At 45.8% G+C, this 22,361-nt stretch overlaps 1 protein-coding gene across 4 annotated transcripts; it reads right to left on the reverse strand.

The window, feature by feature from the left end:
* Nucleotides 1-6,106: 6,106 nt before the first annotated feature.
* On the reverse strand, nucleotides 6,107-20,402 carry LOC136588416 (uncharacterized). 4 transcript variants are annotated; one of them, XR_010787574.1, is made up of 3 exons: nucleotides 20,322-20,402; nucleotides 18,903-19,057; nucleotides 6,107-7,690 (listed from the first exon to the last, which is right to left on the reverse strand). XR_010787574.1 is itself a non-coding variant. In XM_066587606.1 (3 exons), the coding sequence occupies exon 3, from the start codon at nucleotides 15,770-15,772 to the stop codon at nucleotides 13,235-13,237; it is 2,538 nt and encodes an 845-aa protein (XP_066443703.1). In that variant the 5' UTR covers nucleotides 15,773-15,774; nucleotides 18,903-19,057; nucleotides 20,322-20,402; the 3' UTR covers nucleotides 10,341-13,234. The 4 variants fall into 4 exon arrangements, 1 of the variants encoding a protein (XP_066443703.1); XM_066587606.1 differs by lacking the exon at nucleotides 6,107-7,690 and adding an exon at nucleotides 10,341-15,774; XR_010787573.1 differs by lacking the exon at nucleotides 6,107-7,690 and adding an exon at nucleotides 17,326-18,159.
* Nucleotides 20,403-22,361: the final 1,959 nt, after the last annotated feature.

Genomic DNA, 22,361 nt, shown 5'->3' on the forward strand with positions numbered 1-22,361 from the left:
ATGCCAACCCTCTGCAGTGTGTGCCTGCGGTTCCTCCTCATGGCAGACGCACTTCTAAATAGACATGAGGGTGGCGTGGCATGAGGGCAGCTGAAGGCTGCGCAGGGACACTTTGGTGTGCGCTGTGGGGGGGAGGGGGGGCGGTTGGTCAGCATGTAACCCAGGAGAAGTGGCAGCGGAGTGTCATCCAGGCAGTGATTGTGCTTTGTTGTAGCTAGTGTGGTGCTTAGCAAAGGTATGCCATGCTAATGAGGGCTTTTCAGAAGTAAAAGTTGTTGGGAGGGGGGGGGGCCCACTCTTGCCGGTATTGTGGCTTAATAGTGGGACCTGTGAACTTGAGATGCAGCCCACCATGTAGCCCCTCGCCTGCCCTATCCGTTTCTGTGTCATTCCCATCACTTTCTTGAATTGCCCAGATTTTCACACATGAAAACCTTAGCGAGCATCGGCGAAATACAAAAATGCTCTGGTCGCCCATTGACTTCAATGGGGTTCGTTGTTCGAAACGAACCCTCGAACATCGCGGGAAGTTCGTTCCGAATAACGAACACCCGAACATTTTGGTGTTCGCTCATCTCTACTAGAGTATCTACCAGTGAGCATTAGGTGCAAAATAAAGGGACTTCCAATATTCTCCTCGGAAAACCCGCAGCACCGTACACTGGGATACGTCCATTATATGTTGTCGGTTTGTTCTGTTCTGTTAGTATACAGACCAATTATTTTAATCATGTATCAATAAAGAATTTATAATTTTAGGGTACTTGTCTGTGAAAGGGCTTAATCTACAATTGTTCCCTCTGCCTCGGTGAATTGGTATCTAAAGCCGACGATTCCCAAACCAGCCAATGATAATTTTCATGCTTGCATAGAATGAATGATAAGCAAGCAAATTATTGTTCATCATTGGCCGTGTTTACACTGAATGATTATCATTCATTTTAGTTTGTTCAAAAAATCATTTAAATAAGATACATTTGTTTTAAATGGGCTTAAATCCCTGGCTGGATGGGCGACCCTTCCGAAATAATCAGGGACTATAACATGCAATACCGTTGCTCTCAAGAAAGGCGTCCAAGCCCCTGTTAAACGTTTATCCCGTTCGCCATCACCACGTCCTCAGGCAGAGTTCCACAGTCTCACTGCTCTTACATGAAGAACCCCCTTCTAGGTCGGTGTAAAAATCTTCTCTCCAGACGTAGAGGGCGCCCCCTTGTTACAGTCCCAGTCCTGGTATGAATATATGGGAGAGATCTCTGTATTGTCCCCTGGTATGTTTATACATAGTTATTAGGTCGCCCCTCAGCCCTCTTTTTTTCTAAACTAAATAATCCCAATTTTGCTAACCTCTCTGGGTATTGTAGTCCGCCCATTGGATTTATTACTTTAGTTTCCCATCTTTGTACCCGCTAATATGACTTTCTTGAGTACCGGTGTCCAAAACTGCACACAATGTTCCATGTGTGGTCTGACCAGTGACTTGTAAATTCTCTTTAATTCTTGACAAAAACGTGTTTCCTTTATAAGATTTGTAGGTTTCAAGTTCCCAGTTTATATCTGGATAGTCAAAGCCCCCCATAATAATTGCCTCATTGTGATTTGCAGCTTCATCTACAAACTTTACCCCCTCAAAAAAAATCCATTCCCTAAAAGGAGTTGTCTTAATCTAATGGAACTCTGTGTGTAATGGTAACATTGGTATAAGTGATTACAATATCAGAGCGAAAGGATCATTTATAGCAAAAAATTGAACACTTGAAGGGAGACTCTAGTACTACCTCTAGCTTGGATACAAGATGTGATACAGCCGGGCATGGAGGCTCTAGTACCCTGCTGTACTGCTTCTAGCTTGGATACAAGATGTGATACAGGCGGGCATGGAGGCTCTAGTACCCTGTTGTACTGCTTCTAGCTTGGATACAAGATGTGATAGGGGCGGGCATGGAGGCTCTAGTACTGTTGTACCACCTCTAGCTTGGATACAAGATGTGATATGGGCAGGCATTAAGGCTGTAGTACCCTGTTGTACCGCCTCTAGCTTGGATACAAGATGTGATACAGGTGGGCATGGAGGCTCTAGTACTGTTGTACCACCTCTAGCTTGGATACAAGATGTGATATGGGCAGGCATTGAGGCTGTAGTACCCTGTTGTACCGCCTCTAGCTTGGATACAAGATGTGATACATGCGGGCATGGAGACTCTAGTACCCTGTTGTACCACCTCTAGCTTGTCTACAAGATGTTATATAGGCAGGCATGGATGCTCTAGTACCCTGTTATACTACCTCTAGCTTGTATACAAGATGTGATACGGATAGGCATGGAGGCTCTAGTACCCTGTTGTACCGCCTCTAGCTTGGATACAAGATTTGATATGGGTGGGCATGGAGGCTCTAGTACCCTGTTGTACCGCCTCTAGCTTGGATACAAGATGTTATATAGGCAGGCATGGAGGCTCTAGTACCCTGTTGTACCACCTCTAGCTTGGATACAAGATGTGATACAGGCAGGCATGGAGGCTCTAGTACCCTGTTGTACCACCTCTAGCTTGGATACAAGATGTGATATGGGCAGGCATGGAGGCTCTAGTACCCTGCAGTACCACCTCTAGCTTGAATACAAGTGATACAGGCGCAGTGCAGGCATACTGGTTCTGTATGTATCCTGCAGCTTATCGCTCCACATTGGCTGTAACTGAGCCTCTATATCATGTAAACTCATAGCCTGACCATTCCAGATGGTCCCATACGTTTTATTGGTGATCAATCTGACAGCCACGGAAGTGCGACAAGGTCATGGAGACATTCCTGTGACCCCCTTGTGTGTGCGGCTGACCATTATCCTGCTGGATGCCTTTTGGAAGCCGCCATGAGAGGAACACATGTGGCTGCAAGATAACATACTGCTGATCTATCATTGTCCCTCGTAGGGGTGACTGCTGTATGAGATGCCTCCCTAGACCATCACACCAGCAGGGGGCCGCTTCACATCAAAGACAGGATTGAGACGCTCACCCCTAGGTCTCCAGACAGCAACACAGCCATCATCAGTGCCCAAACTAAACCTGGTTTCTTTCCGTAGCATCCAGGTTCGCTATTTGCAACATTATTGCACATGGCGTTGTCTGTGGGTGGACGGCGAAGGCAGGTAATGGCCCCACAAGGCCCAATGCCCTTCAACCAAGCGCCTGGAAATGGTTCTGCCACAAGGGCCTGTAACGATGGTGGCACTCATCTCTGGGCATCAGACAAGGCAGCACAGACACTGAATTTGTTAGCTCATTCTTAGTCGTTGATTTTTATGCCTAGCTAAAGCTGAGTGATGATCAACCTGTGTAAACAGGCAATTGTTCATTGATGAAGGACTGCCCGTTTGCTGTGAATGGAAGCAGGCGGCTGGAAGTGATCTCGGGCACGCTCCGTCGCCATCCTCTGCACCATCGCTGCTGGGTGACAGCACAATAGCGATAATCACTGGGACGACTGTCAGGCACTTCAGCTACAGGGAAGGGTTTTTTCTTTCCTCTTAAAATGGGCCATTTGTTGGGCACTTATCGCCCCAATCTGCATCACAATGAAAGCAATCAGTGGATGTGGGGGAAGCAGACCTCTTCTGCATAGATTTTACCAATTAAAAAAAAGGGCAAGTAAAAAAAAAAAGTGAAGCACTTTGATTACATGGCACAGTTAGCGCACAAAACACTTAGATTGGCGGGTCACATTATATATATTTTTTGGAGTAACGCATGCAGCAAAAGAACAAACAGCAAAAAGTTGGTGATCGTTCTTTCATGCGGACCCAAAAGTCATTTGTCGGCCGCAGCTTTCATCCCATGAAATAAGAGTGAATGCCGCAGTGACTGCGCTGTTTGTGTGGATTTGGTGCTGGGGATTAAGATGACTAGACTGCAAAAAGGCTTGTATAGTGTTAGATACACACTGTACATGCAGTCTTATAATTTAATACATGGTCTGTATAGGGCGGTGCTGCCCACACATTTACAGATCCATAAAAGAGACAGGGGTGCTGAACGGAGAATCATAGATTTTAGCCCTGCTTGCAGTTTGGGTCAGAATACCTGTAATCAGGATGGGAAACTTGTTTGTAGGTACAGCTGCATTGATGCACCCATGATACACTTGTGAATCTCTATACACATCATAAATACACTATGAGGCTGCATTCACGCGAACGTATATCGGCTCGGTTTTCACGCTGGAATTACCAGGAGCAGGAACTGAGCTCCCGCCCCCTCTCTGCCTCCTCTCTACCCCTCTGCACTATCTGCAATGAAATGAGGTGGGACGGGGGCGAGCTAAGTTCCGAGAATTAGTCCCACCACTGTCCCACCTCTCCCTATTGCAAATAGTGCAGAGGGGCGGAGAGGAGGCAGAGAGAGGGCGGGAGCTCAGTTCCTGCTCCTGGCTCTACCATTCCCCTAACCCCCCCCCCCCCCCCCCTGCACACGAGGACAACGTATATCGGCTCGGCGTGAAAACCGAGCCGATATACGTTCGTGGGAATGCACCCTAAAAACCATGGCATTATAGCTTGTGCAAAAGAAGTAAAACGGCAGTGAGCAGTGGAGATTAAGATAAATCATATCATAAGGGAAAAGTTTAAGGCCTTTTCAAGCCTTCTGTGGATGTCAGACAGACTGCATCCTTCAGTCTCTTTCACATGGGCGTAGGCATTATTACATGAGCCTGCCCAGTAAAAAAAACGAGTTAATGGGCGCACAACTCTAACGTTTCTGCGCCCGTTCAGACAGCACGGGGCCTGGCCCATATATGCTGAGGCCACTATGCCGTTGCCTCTTCTTCCCCCCTCATCGGCTTACCTTATCTGGCTGTTTGCAATGGGAGGGGCAGAGCTAAGCTGCTGCCCCCTCCCTACCCCTCGTCCGCAGCTAGAAATGAGAGGTGGCGGGGCGGAGCTAAGCTCCGGCCAATTACAAACAGCTGGAGAGGGGGAAAAAAAAAAAAAAAAAGTTTAGCAGTCATGCTGCTAAACTCCCTCCCTTCTCCAGCCGCTGTCATTGGCTCCCATAGGAGCCCATGCATCAGCCGATGTACTCCGGGCGGAAAGATAGTTCCAGAACTATCTTTTCAGCCTGGCCTGAAAGCGCCTGGCACTATATTGGCCTGCTCAGGCGCTTTTATGCCGTGGGAATATGGCCATGTGATCTGATGCATTTGAATCCAATGTATCAGATCGTAGTGTACATCGGCCAACAGTGAGCCAATATACACTCGTGTGAAAGCTCTTACTTTGTTAAAAAAAAAAACAAAAAAAAACACAACTTGACAGCACGTTGCTTCTGCTTGGAAGAAAACGATTCTAGCACACCTGTATAGCAGAAGAGTACTTCTAACTATATGTGCAATTTGAACAGTCTACATCAGTTCAAGTTATGACCACTTTTGCATTACTTTAGGTAGAGCAATCATAGAATCATGTAAAAGTTTTTATTGTACTGAGCAGGCATATATCTCAAACATTCTGCATTACAAGTCCAGGAACAGACAAAATAAGACAGAACACTACAACAGAATTTAGACTAATTCACGGTTGGGATAAGGGTGAGGGTCCTGCTTACAAGCTGAGGAAATAGGGGTGACAAAAGTAAAAGTGCTTGTACTGTACAGAGATTTCTTAAATAAAAGGCACCATTCATAAAGCTGTATGAGCCGGTCACCAGCTGTATCCGTAGGGATGACGCGCATTAGGGGGTATGGGGAAATACAATGAGAAGGAAGTCAGGGTTCAAAGGGTAGAGTGTAAAACTAGGACAGACCGGGAATATGCTCGTCTTCCTTGATTTTAGTGCACACTTAAAGCTGTGCATGTTGGAAAGTAACCAGCTTAATGAATAATCGTTCAGGGTAAGCGTACAGGACGTGGGGAACCCAGTGCAGGAAGCACTGACAACCAGAGACTTAGGCGGTCAGCGGTGCATCTTAAGTCAAAATCCATACTAAGGGCCTATTTACATGGCCGTAGGAGTTTTGCGTGCGCCTGCCAGCGCCGTAAATACGGCTGAACAGCAAAGGGCCCGATGCATATACACCAAAGCCGCGGAGCATGGGAAGACGTTTCCCCCCCTCCCTCCCCTCGGGCTGTTTGTTATGAGGGGGTTGAGCCAATCACCCATCCCCTTCCCACTGCCAGCAATGGGAGGGGGTGGGGCTTAGTTTCACCCCCACCCATTGCAAACAGCATCAAGGGGCAGAAAAGGAGGAAAGTTTAGCAGTCATGCTGCTAAGCTCCCTCTCACCTTTGGTAGTCAGCATAGGCTCCCATAGGAATGCATTTCACTGAAAGAGCCAAAAATGCGATACCCGATAAGATGCACAGCGGCCGCAGAAGCTAACAATATTGTTAGTTCCACAGCCATTGTGCTGGTCTTATGGCGATCGTGCCTGCTTTGCATCTTATCAGGCATTTCATTTTTGGCTCTCAGTGAAAGGTGTTCTCCCTCACCTCTCCGATTTCCCATAGGAATGTATGTAGCTGCCGCTGCAGAAATACACCCCTGTGCACTGATGCATTGTAAGCCAATGCATCAGAGGGGCAGTGTATACCGGCCAGGCGTGAAAACCCGGCCAATATATGCCTGCGTGAATAAGCCATAATGTGGTGATTTGGACAGTTTGATGCGGAAAATATCATGGGCTTTCCACGCCATTTCTGTCTTGTATAAAAATGTACCCTTAGAATGCCAAGATTGGAATAGAAACTGAATTCTAAAATGTGAAATTTTGCTCTGGGTACAAAGACCTAAAACCCCATTGACCATGAAATGGTTAAACAATGAGTATTTTAGAGACATTTGATATTTGTTTTTAGTCAATACAAGATGTTGAAGTCTTTGATATGTAAAATATAGCGATAGCACAATGAAATCCGTTATTCTTACACAGTTCCTTCAGATATCAATGCACTTCTGGCTGCGATGTTGGAACGTCTTCAACCCATCCACATATTCCTTTGGTTGGAGGCAAATCGGGCATTAGAAATAGAAGCAAATTTGTTCCCTTGAGAGTTTCTTCAAATTAGAAGATATTCACCTGATCTGGCACATTCCAAGGATGACCCAGGTCAGCCAGTTGGCTTTGTGTGAGACAACATGACACCTTGGATCAACTTTCTGCACCTTTAAGATTTCAATGCCTCCTTCAATTTATCCAGAAGTGATGTGTAATACACAACCGTAATAGTAGACCTCTTTGGAAGGTAGTCCACAGGCAGCATCCCATTTGTAACCTTGAAAACACTCCATCACCTTGGATGCTTTCTGCACCCAGGATCTTTGTACACAGGGACAACATTTTGGGACTCACTTAGACACCTTCCATGTATCTAGATGATCATAAACTCAACTCTGGAGACGTTTAGAGTCCTAGAAATTAGAGGGTCTTCCAGAATCAAGTAATGGATGGAGGCCATCTTTTCTGGCAGTCACCACTGGAGGTTTTGTGAAACGGTCTCCATTTGTTGATTCAGCTAGTTTTAAACTTGCCAACCCAGTTTTTTTCATGGTGGCGTATGGAGGGCACTTGTCACCTAATGTTTGCCTTGTGCTACCATGGAGGTCTTTAGCCGACATCTTTCAGAAACAGGAACGTCACTGATCTACATTCCTTTGCAAAGAGATCAGTTGCAGACTCCACCATGTTGTCTTCAAACCTGCATAAGAATTGCACATGAAATCATGCCAAAGTTTGCGCCCAACTTTCATTATGAAAACAAACGAATAGTGCAAAGCCAAGAACTTAGCACACCTTTGTATCTCATCCACTTAACCCAACTGTACATACGTTTCTTGCTGTCATTATCCACAGGGGGTAAGCTTGCTGATTAGTGGAGGTTTCAACACCCCCCCCCCCCCCCCTCCATCAATCCCAAGACTGTTGATGGAGCACTGGTCACACAAGCACACCATGCCACTTTCAATGGAACTGCCAGAGATAGCCAAGAGGCAAGAGCTTGGGTATTGCCCCATTGAAATGACTGGAGTGGCAGCTACATCTGCTCAGCCAGCACTCCATACATTTTATCATCAATGAGGGGGTAAAGAGACCCTGCAGTAGCAGGCAGAGGACACTGGACCCCTGATCTTGGGTTCAGTGAGGGTCTCAGCGGTAAGACCCACCGATCAGCAAGTTATCCCCGATCCTGTGAATAACTTGTCATCCTGGTACAGCCCCTTTAAGGCATTATGTTGGCTAAGAATACAGAGACCTCCAAGACTGCTCAAGGATTCCCTGCGCCGTCAGTCTTTTTATGTTGCATCCCAATTTAAGGGAAGTCTTCAAAAGACTAGATTCCCTTTGATTAATGGAATGCTTATCACCAATATTCAAAGCTGCTGACTGTCCACATCTAACAGGACTCACCCTAGTCAGATCTTTAGTATGAATTATCAGAGGTCTATTATAGTCACCTGGAATATAGAAAGAAAGTCAGCATAATGCAGTTTATAGTGCACAGATTTACACCAGACCACAGCAGGCTGCCTCCAAAACCTACAGAATCCCACTAAAGTAACATTCTAGGAAACTGGCAGCCCCTGTCCAGATCCCACGAGACAGCCCGGAAAGGGTCAGGATGAAAAACCTTCCTTTGCATAGGTTTGTTTGAAGAGCTTTATAGCACTCACTGCATATAACCGCAGACCATGTACACTACTCAGATACAAAAGCTGAGCAGCAAGGCGGCCTAAGGCCTCATGTCCCCGAGCAGGTCTGAGCCCACAGTGGAATCAGACCCTGCCCACAGCTGGCGGCATGGACCTCTGTTCTTCCAGGACATCTGTACTGTGGATGATCCACACGGCTTGCCAGATGGACATGTGCAGTACAGATTTTTATTTATTATGGAATCCGCATCGGATCGCTTACAGTGACCTTAATATCTGTGGGAAACGCAGTGAAATACCACATCAAAATATCTGCATGCTCTAATTCAGGTTCGGACATTAATGCTCCTCTATGGGCAGCTTAAACTGTGGATCTTCCATAAATCAAATCCACCTGTGGACATAGGGCTGCAGCTCATAAGACCCAACTACAAAGTTCTGTAGTATTATACAGGTCTCCATCAGTCACTGAACAGGCCTTTAGTTCAGGTCAATAAATTGTCCAGATTCCTGCATCTAGCGGGCTGCTTAACAATTATCATTTAGTTTAAATGCATGCCCCAACTACATGAGAATTCATTCACTTCTTGTTCATTCAGTTTCTGCATGCAGAAAACGGAATGAATGATCAGACTCTAAAGAGGTAGATCATTTATGAATGACTGCCTGTTTACTGAGAATGGAGGCAGGTGGGCTAGATTGATCCCTGATCCCTGGCCATCTCCATTCACTGAGTGATGACGGTTTCTCTGTCAAACAGGAAAGAGCATCGCTGGGACGACTTGTCAGCGTCTATTGCCCAACCGGTCGCCCCCTGTAAAAGGGCCTTTATTCTGCATGTAACGCAATCCTCATTGTAACAGTGCTTTCTAGGAATACAGTAATCCCTCAAGTTATAGTATTCTCAGCATACATTGGTCTACTATTGTAACTTGAAACCAAACTTAAAGGGGTGGTCTCGCGAAACCAAGTGGGTCTATACACTTCCGTATGGCCATATTAATGCACTTTGTAATGTACATTGTGCATTAAATATGAGCCATACAGAAGTTATTCCACTTACCTGCTCCGTTGCTAGCGTCCTCGTCTCCATGGTTCCGTCTAAATTCGCCGGCAGCTTGCTTTTTTAGACGCGCTTGCGCAGTCCGGTCTTCTCCATTCAGCACGAGCCGCTTCAGTGTGCTCCCCGCTACAGCTCTTCTGCGCATGCGCAGACGAGCTGTCACTGCTCGGGAGCGCGCTGCAGCGGCCATTCTGTACCATCCTCTGTTAGAGGAAGGTGCAGAAAGTGGAGCTGCCCAACGGAGAAGCCCAGCCCAGCCCAGCCCAGCAGCCCCGAGAAGCGTCTCAGGTAAGTGATGGGTCGGGGGGGGCTGCCGCTGCGCCGGGCTGCGCCGGGGGGGCTGCCGCTGCGCCGGGGGGGGGGGGGGCTGTCGCTGCGCCGGGGGGGGCTGCCGCTGTGATGGGGGAACTAGCGCTAGGCCGGGGGGGGGGGGGGGGGGGGGGGGGGCTGTCGCTAGGCCGGGGGGGGGGCTGCCGCTGCGATGGGGGCTGCCGCTGCGATGGGGGGGCTGCCGCTAGGCCGGGGGGGGGGGGGCTGCCGCTAGGCTACGGAACCTAGCGCTGGGCTCCGGGGCCTTCACCTGGGCTGAGGGTCTAGCGCTGGGGAGCCGGGGGCTAGCGCCGGTTACCTGCTGCCTGGCGGTGGGCGTCTGGTCGGCGGCTGCGGGGTGTCTGGTCGGCGGCTGCGATGCGTCCGGTTGCCATGGAGACACAGCTGGCGGCGTCTCGGGAGCGCGCACGTCGGGCTGCAGCGAGCGACGGGGAAAGAGCCGGCGGCCATCTTGAGGAAACTTTTATAAGTTGCTGAAACGCTGGAACGGTAAGTACGAACCAGCTAGAAATGTCATTTACAGGGGGGCTTAGTTATGTATGCTTAATGGGGGGGACTGGGCAAAAAAAAAATTTAACTGCTTCCTCGAGACATCTCCTTTAACATACAATATCACAGAGTCTGTGGCACCTGCAAATTGCTGAAAAATCCAGGCACACAGATTTTAATGGTAAAACCCCTGTACTAAGGTGCATTTACAGCAGAAAGATAAATTGCTCAAAAGATGGCTTTTGAACGATCATTTTACATAAACTACTAATGTCTATTAGTACCAATTAGTAGCATGTGAGACACTGGCAGCTGCATTTCAGGGAACAGACCACCCGCTGTTCCCTGAATATACTCCCTTTGTTCTGCTGTGGGGCTGACAGCTGAGACAATGTAATCAGCGCTCCCCAGCCCTTATCAGCTATTCTGCCAAACAATGACTTTTATGCAGAACTAAAATCAATCATTCAGCAGAAAAGTGAAAGATGGGCACATTTACACACCATAATCACTCCAAATATGGCGTTTAAGCACTTTGAGTGATAAGTGTCTAAATGGCCCTTTAGTGATGCCTCTATAGTACTACACATTCTGTACTGCCCTTTACCTGTGCCAGGATCTGCTGCTGTTATTTTTCTGGTATGTTTCCTATAGACCCTGAAGTCACTTCTAAAACCGAAGCTCAGAATATTCTAACCATTCAGTATTACAGTAGGTCTTCAATTCTTACCACCTTCCAACCACAATAACTTATTTTGGCTCTGTTCATTTCTAACCCATTGTTTTATGTAACGGAAGATCAAAAAGCTGCCGAATCTTTTCTAATGACCTATTGACTAAGGGGTTCTGTCACATCAGGAAATATAGCTGACATTTGAGGGGATGAGCAGATGGAACTCTGAATGGCGCTTCGGTAGTAAAAATGGCTTGTTCACATGGCAACTTGTATGTTGTAACACAACCATGGAGCTTAACACCTTAGTGACCAGCCATCAAGGGGCATTAGGTTAGCTTGCTGTAAAAACAGGGCAGCCTAGTCTAAGTCCCAATGCCCATGGCCCGCATTCTAAGTGCAGAATCCCACAGATTGTGCGTGCCCGCAGCCATGGGACTTTTTTTTCTCCCACCTCTCTGGATCCAGTGCGGGTCTACTGTTGCAGCCAGATCTTTTCTTCAGCACAGTGGGTGTCTGGGCATGCTGGTAGACATGTCAAGCGCACAAAGGTTTTTCCCCCCCCAATTCCCTGGATTTACTGCAGGATCCACGGCACATGTGCAGTGTCAGCTATGGGTGTGCTGGAGATCAGACAGCTTCCATTGACTTCAATGGAAGTCATCCGCAGAAAAATGGAGCATGCTGCGACTGTCTCCCAAGCGTGCGAAAAAAATAAATTTGACATCCACATGCTTTAAATTCTTTTGCAGATGCAAATATGCATCCCATGTGCAACTTGATTTGCGGATCTCCTGCGCAGATTCCGCAAATCAAATCTGCCCATGGACATTGGACCCAAGGGTGGTACAGGAGTCCAGTATCAGAAAAAGGAAGTGCTTCTGTGTCTGACAGCCAGACTCCTGCTCTAATATCTGGGAGCAGAGAAACCCGTTCAGCTCTTCACTCAATAGCAATCATAGCCTGTAAGTGGGTGACAGACGAGGCTCCCCTGTCATCCATCAGCAACAAGCAATACAAATCACAGGGCACCAATGAATTCCCATGTCACCAGATGCCTTATCAAGGCCTCCAGCTCTGCCAGGCATGCCTGTGGCAGTGTCTGGCTGCTGAGCAAAGTATACTGCAATACATTAGTGCAGTATACCAGTGATCAAATTATGATCACATTTGCAAGTACCCTTGAGAGGCAGATGTATGGGTCATTCCATGCCAAGTGGACCAGTGGTCCCCACTCGGCCATCTCCGATTTTGCTGAAAATTTATAAGGATGTACATGTATGTTTGAAACGAGGTTCTGTAAAGTTCTAGGGCCAGATATCAAATACCTGGGACACTGTTGCCCTTTCACTGGAGGTCCCAATGAGCGCGCGGCTTCAGCTACGAGGATTTTGCAAACTTAAGCCATACTTTGGTTAAATATATCTCAAAACCAAAAACCATTGGTAATTTGTGCTTTGACCAGTACACCAAACAGCTATATGGCTTTGCACTGCTGCAATATCACGGTCAAAGCATATGTATTTGTGAAGATATTCACACCCACATATGATGAAAAATGTTAAATGATCAAATCTGACCTATTTTTAAGGTCAAATATCTAAAAAAGGGTACCCCTCAAATCTATTTATTTTGATATCAGTCGAAAGAGCAAATTTTTCTCTACAAGGATCATCATTTTATTTTTTGGAGTCTTTCAGTTTAAGAAAAGAAAAATGCCACTGAACATGGCGTTTTTAAACATACGCAATGAATGATAAATGCACTATTCAAACCCTTGCGTTGGTCCATGGTGGTTATACCACTACCAATTCCCTAAGAATTGGTATTATAATCCTATTAAGAATTGTAATAATGCCAAATCTTTTGAGAATTGGCAGCCCCATCGCCTAGGGGCCACGCCCGATAGCCGTGCAAGGCCAGCCACGGGCGGTCTCTTTATCACAGGTTCCGAAGCCTGAGGGTGGGTGTCTTAGCCTAGGATCCCAAGCCTAATATTGGGTCTCTTTTGTTGGTTCCCAAGCCATAATGTTCAGTCTAAGTGGTCTGGAACTGTTGCTGAATTTGCAACATAATTGGCTCCAAGAAGCTGTATTGTCGTCCCATTGCTGTTGCAGCTGGTGCTGGCAGTATTGCAATGATTGACTGCTCAGGAATCCAGGAGGTATCATTTCTCACAGGCCAGTGAAAGCAGCTAGCTGGTCCATGAGGATGCATGAAATTTATTAATGCATCATGGTCGTCGACTGAAATTTCAGAAATATTTCCAATCCACCAGTTGTTATCGTAAATGCAGGCAATGTATTGCCCTGGCTGGAGGTTTGCAATTGGCACAAAAGGCATTTCTGATCTGACAGACCGATCTACATGGGCAATGAAAGATGATGTGTCATTTGACACCCTTGAAATGCGAATCTTTTTGTCATCAATTGGCACAAACTGGTGATTTTCTCGTGTTCCAGCAATTGTATGTCCATCTTTGAACCGTTCTTCTTGAACTACCCGTATTTCATCAATTTTTTCTTTTGGAACAAACAAAAACTTGATTCCATGCAGTTGCTCATTGCAAAAGTTGAATAAATCCACCGGGGTCAGTATTTGGTTTTCAGTTGGGCGTTGAAGACTGGCACGAGCTGCCAACCTCTTTGCTGTCCCTCCAATCCCATGACAGGGCGACTTTCCATGACTGGTACCAAAAAAATTCCATTCAGCACTGATATTGAAATCAGCATTATGGTGGCACAAGTTGAGAAAATTTTTGAAATTTTTGTACTGGGCTGCAGATCCATCGCTGAAGTAGTGGATATGACGAATTCCATAGATGAGAGTCTTGAGATACTCCACAATTACTGTTAAGAAAGTGTGGACTGCAACTGTGTCATGTCGTGAGCAATCACTGATTATGCACAAGCTGATGTTCTGCGCAGCTTCATCATTTAACTCCTTGAAGTAAATGACAAATGGGTGTACTGTAGCTTGACTATTTTCCCAGTGGAAACCTTGAACGGCATCTTGAACAATGAATGAGTAATTTTCAGCAAAGTCCATAAGGATCACAAGCTCTCCAGGTCTCAGATTTTCCTTCAATGATTTCAGATAGCAACTTTGATGCTTGGCAATGTAGTGATGGCTGCAAAGGTTAGAAATTTTTGAAACCAATTCTTCAATGAAATCTTCTATAGTCAATTGTCTTGTATCAAGCATGTCTCGATCAGTGTGAATCCATTGTTTGAACTCAATAATATCATCAGGGTCACTGTTGACAAACACATTGACTAGAAATTCTTTTAATCCTTCAGGACCTGGGCATTTTTCACAACGGCCAAGCATACAGTCCTTGGATTCAATTCCACAGACCATTTTGCATATGAGCTCTTTGTAGTCATCATTGATTGGGCTTGCTGCAAGCATTAGTTTGACATTTTGGTGAATGGTACACACACAAACAGAATGTGTTCCAGCGGATCCAACGGTAACGCACCACTTTGGCCGAAGCTCACAAAACTTGGAAAATCCAATTTCAGGCCCATTCTGATTTCGATAGGCAACAAACATTTCCCTCATATTGCTCAGTAATAGTCGCTTTTGCATCTGCTTTTTTTCTCCTGCTATTCGCACTGATACATAGTCTTTTTTACCAGGGCACATTCGACTGAATTCATCATCCTCAAAAAATGCCTGCACCTTTTTCTTCACTTCCTCAGAAAGTTTCTTGCCACACTTGATTCCTGGTAAGGCTAAGATTCCATGTTCACATTTAAGCTTTCGAGCTTGTTTGACCATTCGTTCAGAGACACCAAATTCGTCTGATGTAGCCTTAATGGACCAACTTTCAGGTGCCAATGTCAAGATTTGGACCTTTTCTGCCCGACTGGACACCTGCAGCTTTTGCTTCAAATCTGCCAAAAGGTGATTGTAATCCAGACACATTTTGCACTGTGCTGTTTTTGGTTGCTCAATGTCTTTCTGCTCAAGTCCTCCAATTGAAGCAATCTTGCTAGTAAATGCATTTTGCACCTGGCTTATCTTTCTCCTTGCATATCCAAGTGAATCTCGCTGGCTTACCCGTTGAAATTTCAGAGGAGAGATGCCAATGGATGTTAAGCTTGAATTTAGACTTGTAGAGCATTCCATTCCATCTGGATCAGATTCAGAGGAAACTGGATCAGCTGATTTTTTGCTTTTAGCAAATTCTTTTCGACATGATGCACACATCTTCTGGCCAGGCTTCACATCATTCTTTGTAAATTCTTTCAACTGGTCAGCTGCTAACAAATTGATAGCTCGCAAATTCTTTTTTGTGTTATGAGCTTTCTTTCCAAAAGGATTGCAACACGATTTTTGCAAATGCTCATATTTGGTCAAGAATGAAGCTTCATGGTGTAAACAGATTTGTGAATGTTCGTCAAAATTTATTCCCACTCGTCGACGCAGCAATGTCTGTTCATCCAATCCAAAGCTTGTAAACAATTTCAACTCGTCCTTGCTATGGGTGAATGTCTTAAGGTGGCACATCGAATTGTTCGCAAGGCCAATAGAGCACTGGACCGATTCTTCATCAATTTCATTCTCCATCGCTAAGAAATCAATAATATATGCAATAAAAATGCAACAATAGTCAATAAGTTTTCCTAAATAAAAAGGTTTATAGGTTATTGATTATAATAGACATTATTAGCAACAATATGACTCTGTAATCAAGCTAAGAATGTGATAAGAATCTGAAAATCAAATGCAAAAACAATGCATTACGCGCGTAAATAGCACCATGTTTAAAGTCATTTTTCTTACCTTAGCCTAAAAGACTCCAAAAAGAAAAGAAATGATTCCAGTAGAAAAAAAATTTGCTCTTTCAACTAATATTAGAATAAACAGATTTCAGGGGTACCCTTTTTTAGATATTTGACCTTAAAAATAGGTCAGATTTGATCATTTAACATTTTTCATCATATGTGGGTGTGAATATCTTCACAAATACATATGCTTTGACCGTGATATTGCAGCAGTGCAAAGCCATGTAGCTGTTTGGTGTACAGAGCAAAGCACCGGTTACAAGTGGTTTTTGGTCTTGAGCTATACTTGGCCAAAGTTTGGTGTAAATGTCATGCGGCGTGATTTTCAAGCTACTTTGACACAAAATTGTGGCCGATATATTCTTTTGTGATAGCCGGTACTAATTTTTTTGTGTTCACCAGCAAAAGTTGAGCTAGTATGTCCAATTTCAGCATCATAGCCAGTATATTTCTATAATGCCTATGTGCCAAAGTTTGCAAAATCCTTGTAGCTGAAGCCGCGAGCTCAGTGGGACCTCCAGTGTAAAGGCGACAGTGCCACAGGTATTTAAGATCTGGAGCTAAAACTTCACAGAACCTCGTTTCAAACATATACATATATCTGAGTAAATTTTCAGCAAAATCGGAGACGGTCGAGTGGGGACGATTTTGAAAATTGGTCCAATTGATGTGGAATGACCCGTATGTAGAGAAATAAAATTTAATGTGTTTTTTTCTCTACAAACCCATTATGGAGTAAAAGAAAAAAAAATTAAAGTAGCAGCATAATCAGATTGGCACTGATGGAAATTACAACTTATCCTGCAAAGTTAAATACCTCACATTGTTCTGGCTGTGGAGCTAAGTGCTGTGGGTCTTGGAAGGGACAGTGCAAACTTTTTAAGATAGTTACTTGTCACCAAGTTCATCCTGCCCGAGTCAATCAGCAAGAACCCAGGACAGATGGCAGGGAGGCACATGCCTTTCAGAACAAAAATAAGACAACTTGAAAGCTTTATCAAGACCGCCATCTGCTCCCCCTGCTGGTGTCTAGTGAGGATGGTTGGTCGGTCTTGATGCAGACAGAGTGCAGCTCCAAGTCAAACTTTATTTCAGACTAGAAGTGGCTGAATGACATCAGTCCCAGGTTCATGCTCCCTAGTTCGATCACCATGACCCTGGTGACAAATTCCCTTTATGTCATTTTCACTAGTCAAGAAAAAAGTTTTGGAATGTTTCTTTACCGTCATGAGTCAAATCTTACTAATTTTGGGGTGAGAAAAAAAAATTGACAAAGAAATGATTAGCTCTAGTTTCTGTGATCTACATTAGGTAAAAGTATGTTATTTTAACAGATTGAGAAAATGATAATTTTTTATTACATATGCTAACATTGAAAGTGCATTAAAAAAATTTTTTTAATGACAGTTACATTCTAAGAGTTCTAAATTGATGGAAGAATTCCTGGCAGGGGGGTTCGGTGTGAAGAGAATCATGTGGTGACTTCATGAGATTGTTGTCTTTTGGCTTGCCTCTTGTAAGCGATTTCTGAAGCATCCCTACACAGACCAGCAGTAATCCAAGAGCATTGCTTCATTCCAATGGCCCTGATATCTTTGTTCCATTACAGAAATATCCTGTTGAAGATGCCATTGCTGTAGTCTTGACCCTAGAAGTTCCGCCTTCTCCTTTGACAAGTCATGGTCTTGAATGAGATTACTCAGTTCTGCTTGACTCAGTCTGTGCGGTGTATCATCTTCTACCTCAAAGTCAGGGTCATGGGATGTGGAAGGCTTGTTGGGTTTTTCCCCCACACTTCCTCCTTCAAGCTCATAAAAAGGGAGTAATAACCCAGAGCCAGCATGGGTTTGTAACAAACAAGTCATGCCAGACGAATAGAATTTCCTTCTATGATAGTATCACTGACTGGGTTGATCAGGGAAATGTGGTGGATACAGTTTTTCTTGATCTTAGTAAAGCATTTGACAAAGTATCTCATACCAGTTATTGAAACAAAATGACCAAATATGAGATTGACAAGGCAACTGTTAGGTGGATTCACAACTGGCTGAGTGATCGTACTCAAAAAGTGGTCAGAAATGGCTGCACATTCAAGTGGAAGAATGTATCAAGTGGGGACCACAAGGCTCTGCCCTAGGCACAGTGTTGTGCAACATTTTTATAAATGATCTGGAGGAGGGAATTGATGGGAAACCGATCAAATTTGCTGATGACACAAAGCTAGGAGGGATGGTTAACACTGGGGTAGAGAGGGAGAGTATTCAAAAACATCTAGAAAAAGCTTACAGAGTGGGCAGCGACTAACAGGATGGTATTTAACAAGGAGAAATGCAAAGTCCTACATCTGGGCAAGAAAAAAAAAAAGTCCATACAGAATGGGAGGAATTGGGCTAAGCAGCAGCACATGAGAAAAAGACTTGGGTATACTACTAGATCATAGACTGAACATGAGTCAACAATGTGATGCAGCAGCCAAGAAGGCAAACAATTCTGGGACGTATTAAGAGAAGCATAGAGTCTAGATCACATGAGGTCATTATCCCTCTACTCTTCCTTGGTCAGACCTCATCTGGAATTCTGTGTCCAGTTCTGGGCACCCCACTTTAAAACAAAAAGACAGACAAACTGGAGCAAGTTCAGAGAAGAGTTACCAAGATGGTGAGAGCTCTATAAATCATGTCCTATGAGGAACGGTTAAAGGATCTGGGGATGTTTAGCTTGCAAAAAAGGCAGCTGAGAGGAGACTTCATAGCGGTCTACAAATATCTGAAGGGTTGTCACAGTGCAGAGAGAGGGATCAGCCTTATTCTCATTTGTACAAGGAGAGACTAGAAGCAATGGGATGAAACTGAAAGGGAGGAGACAGATTAGATATTAGACAGTGAGGGTGATCAATGAGCGGAACAGGTTACCATGGGAGGTGGTGAGTTCTCCTTTAATGGAAGTCTTCAAACAAAGGCTGGACAAATATCTGTCTGAGATGATTTAGTGCTCCTGCACTGAGCAGGGGGTTGGACCCGATGACCCTGGGGGTCCCCTCCAACTCTACCATTCTATGATAGTGAACCTGCAAACATATGGAGAAGGTTGTGTTATGTCAGTTGAGAGGTGTGACAACTACAGCCCACCCCCCACCAAAACAAAAAAACAAACCCACAAAATGTTAACTCTTAAAAAAAAAAAAAAAAATTTGACACCTCACCATTGCCAGAGCAAATCGGTCATTTTTATGGCAAATTTTGCATTCAGCAGATTGAAATAAACACAATTTTGAGCCTAAAACACAAATCACTGTTGGGCAGATCATAAACTGCTGCGGTATAAGGCTGGGCTCACGTGGCAGAACTGATGCGGAACTTTAGGAAGGAAATCCCGCCGGCAATGTTAAACCCGGCCTAAGCAGCAAAGTGGACAAGATTTGCAAGTCGCTTCCACACTCTGCGGACAGGCCGCACGGAAAGACCAAGCCGCAGCAGGTCAGTTGTAGCACCATCTCCGCTGCAGTCATCTCTATGGGGAGCGATGGCCGCAGCAGAATACAAACGGCCAAGCCACGTCATAACCAGTGCAGGTGTGGAAGCTGCCTTTCTGGTACATGGATGTTGTGGAGTTCCCGTGTGGTCGTTCTGCAGGATTTACGCCCCGTGTGACCGCAGCCCAAGGGTTATATCCCCAGGACTGTATTGGCTACAGAAGGGTTACATTTTACACCATACCATGGACCCAGAAGGTGTGTGTGTGTGTGTATATATATATATATATATATATATATATATATATATATATATATATATATATATATGCTCTTTTTTAAGTGTTCTGTCTTTCAGAAAGCAGTGAAGCAATTATACTGCCCCCTACAGCCACTGAGGTCACAGCTGAGAGCCACCATGCATGCAACAGCACTCACATCCTGGGCGCCATGATGCCAGGAGCTGAGGATGGTGACCCTGCAGCCTCTTGGAAGGCATGAGAGAAAGGGGTTAAAAGGTACTGTCCACCTCTGCTATGTTACTATACAAAGTAGCTGCCTGCAGGGGGCGCTGTTACTTGTGGGAGGTTCAGACCCATTGAAACCCAAGCCACCAACAGAGCCACACTGCCATGCGACAGTGGAGCCGCCGCCATCACGTGACCGCCCGCATACAGAAGCCTACAAGTGTCCGCAGTATCATACATGGGCGGCAGGCACTCGGAGCCGCCCACACCTGTTACTGCCCAGGAGTCACACCTGGGGGGTTTCTCTAGGTCCGAGCAGTAGGGCCGCCTGGTACCACAACCAGGAGCCGGCGCGCCCAGACCCCGTACAGCGCATATACACTAGCCGTTACCTTCTCCATCAGCGCGGTAAAGTATTAACCGCCACACATTCGCTTTTATAGGCGTGTTTTTTCCTACGTCATCGCGTCGACGCACTAAACAACCAATCACGGAGCAGAGGGTGGTCGCAGCGCATGCGCAGACGCCTCCAGCTTTCACGTGTGCGCAGAAGCTGCTGGAGTCACGTGGTCCAGGAAGGCTGTACTCGGTAAGACGTCAGTGGGTCACGTGACGGTTTCAAAGCCCGTGAGGCGGGCTGTGCAGTGGTGCAGACTGCGGTAAAGGGCGGGAGGCGCGGTTGTTGCTGGGGACGCTTTGGTAGCTACAGGGGTAATCTGAAAAAGCACGTGGTGATTGTGACGGGTTTACCAGGTGCATATTGATACAATTCAAATCTAAACATGATTGTGGGCTTTAACCCTTTAATGACCATCAGTCTTTTTACATCTTCCTTTTTTTTCCTTAAAACCCTTATGCTAATTACACACTTATAAGTATAATAATTATACATAGTCCTCATTGAGCATCAGTCATCGTGTTCGCAAAACGTTCTGCCCGATATTGCGCTCGCCATTATGCGATTTACCTGCGGGGTGTTTTTATATCACTTTGGGGAAGTTCGCGGAGTGTCTCATATTGTTTTTATGGGAGACCCATCACATCGCACTTGGTGCACCTTGCATTGGGCATCATGGGCGATGCGGGCACACCAGAGATAGGGCACACCGCAATGTTCTTCTCGTATTGCAGTAAAAACCGCTCATGCGTATGACTCCATATAAAAGAATGGGGTTCGTATTTGTGTGTCTTGCAGCGCACGAATCTCACCCGTGTGAAACCGGCCTAATGCCGGAAAAAACAGGCAGATCTCATGCAAAAAGGTGAAAAAAATGGCGCAAAAGAACGCCCTGTTTGTGCTGCGTTTCAGATTCTGCTACTAACCTACATCTGGCCATAACGTTTTTTGTTTAAAACTGAGGGCGGATTCAGATGACCGTATATCAGCTGGGTTTTCATCTGCAGGGGGGGAGGATGGAAGAGCCAGGAGCAGGAACTGAGCTCCCGCCCCCTCTCTGCCTCCTCTGAACTATTAAAGGAGGCGCGGCAGGGGCGAAGCTAAGTTCTGAGAATTAGCCCCGCCCCCATCCCGCCTCTCCCCATTGCATATAGTGCAAAGGGGCTGAGAGGGGGCAGGAGCTCAGTTCCTGCTCCCGGCTCTTCCAGCCTCCCCCCCCTGCAGAGGAGGACGACGTATATCGGCTCGGCGTGAAAACCGAACCGATATACGTTCGTCTGAATCCAGCCTGAGGGCTTATTTACTCGAGCGTATATATCGGCCGCTGTTTTCACAGCCGGCCGATATACGCTTCCATCTGAGCAGTCCACCCAGTCCACCCTCACCGGCTCTCTGCCTCTCTCCTCCCCTCCAAGCGGTTTGAAATAGGAGTGGGTGGGATAGGAAGCTCCCGCCCCTTGTCTGCACTTAGCAATTGGGGTGGGCGGGACAAAGTGGAGCTTAGCTCCACCTCCTTCCATTGCAAACGCCAGAGTGGAGGAGAGAGGCACAGAGCGGGTGGGAGGAGGGAAGGGACTGCTGAGATAGAAGCGTATATCAGCCGGCCAATATACAGGCGTGTAATAAGCCCTTACAAAAGTGGGTTTTTACTGAATAATGCCGCGTGTGAAGCCAACTTAGCCTCACCAAAGAACATGACATTTATTTGGTATCCTCCATGTACAAACGATAGCACAAAGGGTAAGGGACTTGTTATTTGTATAGCCCCAACTTATTCCCCAGCGCTTTCAGGTAATTTTATTATTTATTATCCCCCCACCAAGCTGGGTACTCATTTTACCTACCGAAGGATGGAAGGGTGAGTCAACCTTGAGCCGGCTACCTGACCAATGCAGGGATTGAACTCACAACCTTCAGGTCGTGAGCGAGAGCTTAGGACTGCATACTGCTGCCTTAAAACTCTGTGCCATACTATATATTGTCAGAATTGACCAGCATTCATCATGTTCACAAAACGCCCATTAAACGGGCATCC

Source organism: Eleutherodactylus coqui, chromosome 13 (genome assembly GCF_035609145.1).
Source record: "Eleutherodactylus coqui strain aEleCoq1 chromosome 13, aEleCoq1.hap1, whole genome shotgun sequence".
In the NCBI taxonomy this organism is placed as follows: domain Eukaryota; kingdom Metazoa; phylum Chordata; class Amphibia; order Anura; family Eleutherodactylidae; genus Eleutherodactylus; species Eleutherodactylus coqui.

Excerpts from the sequence above, each read along its gene's own strand:
- LOC136588416 (XM_066587606.1), bottom strand. The coding sequence starts at position 15,772 with ATGGAGAATGAAATTGATGAAGAATCGGTCCAGTGCTCTATTGGCCTT.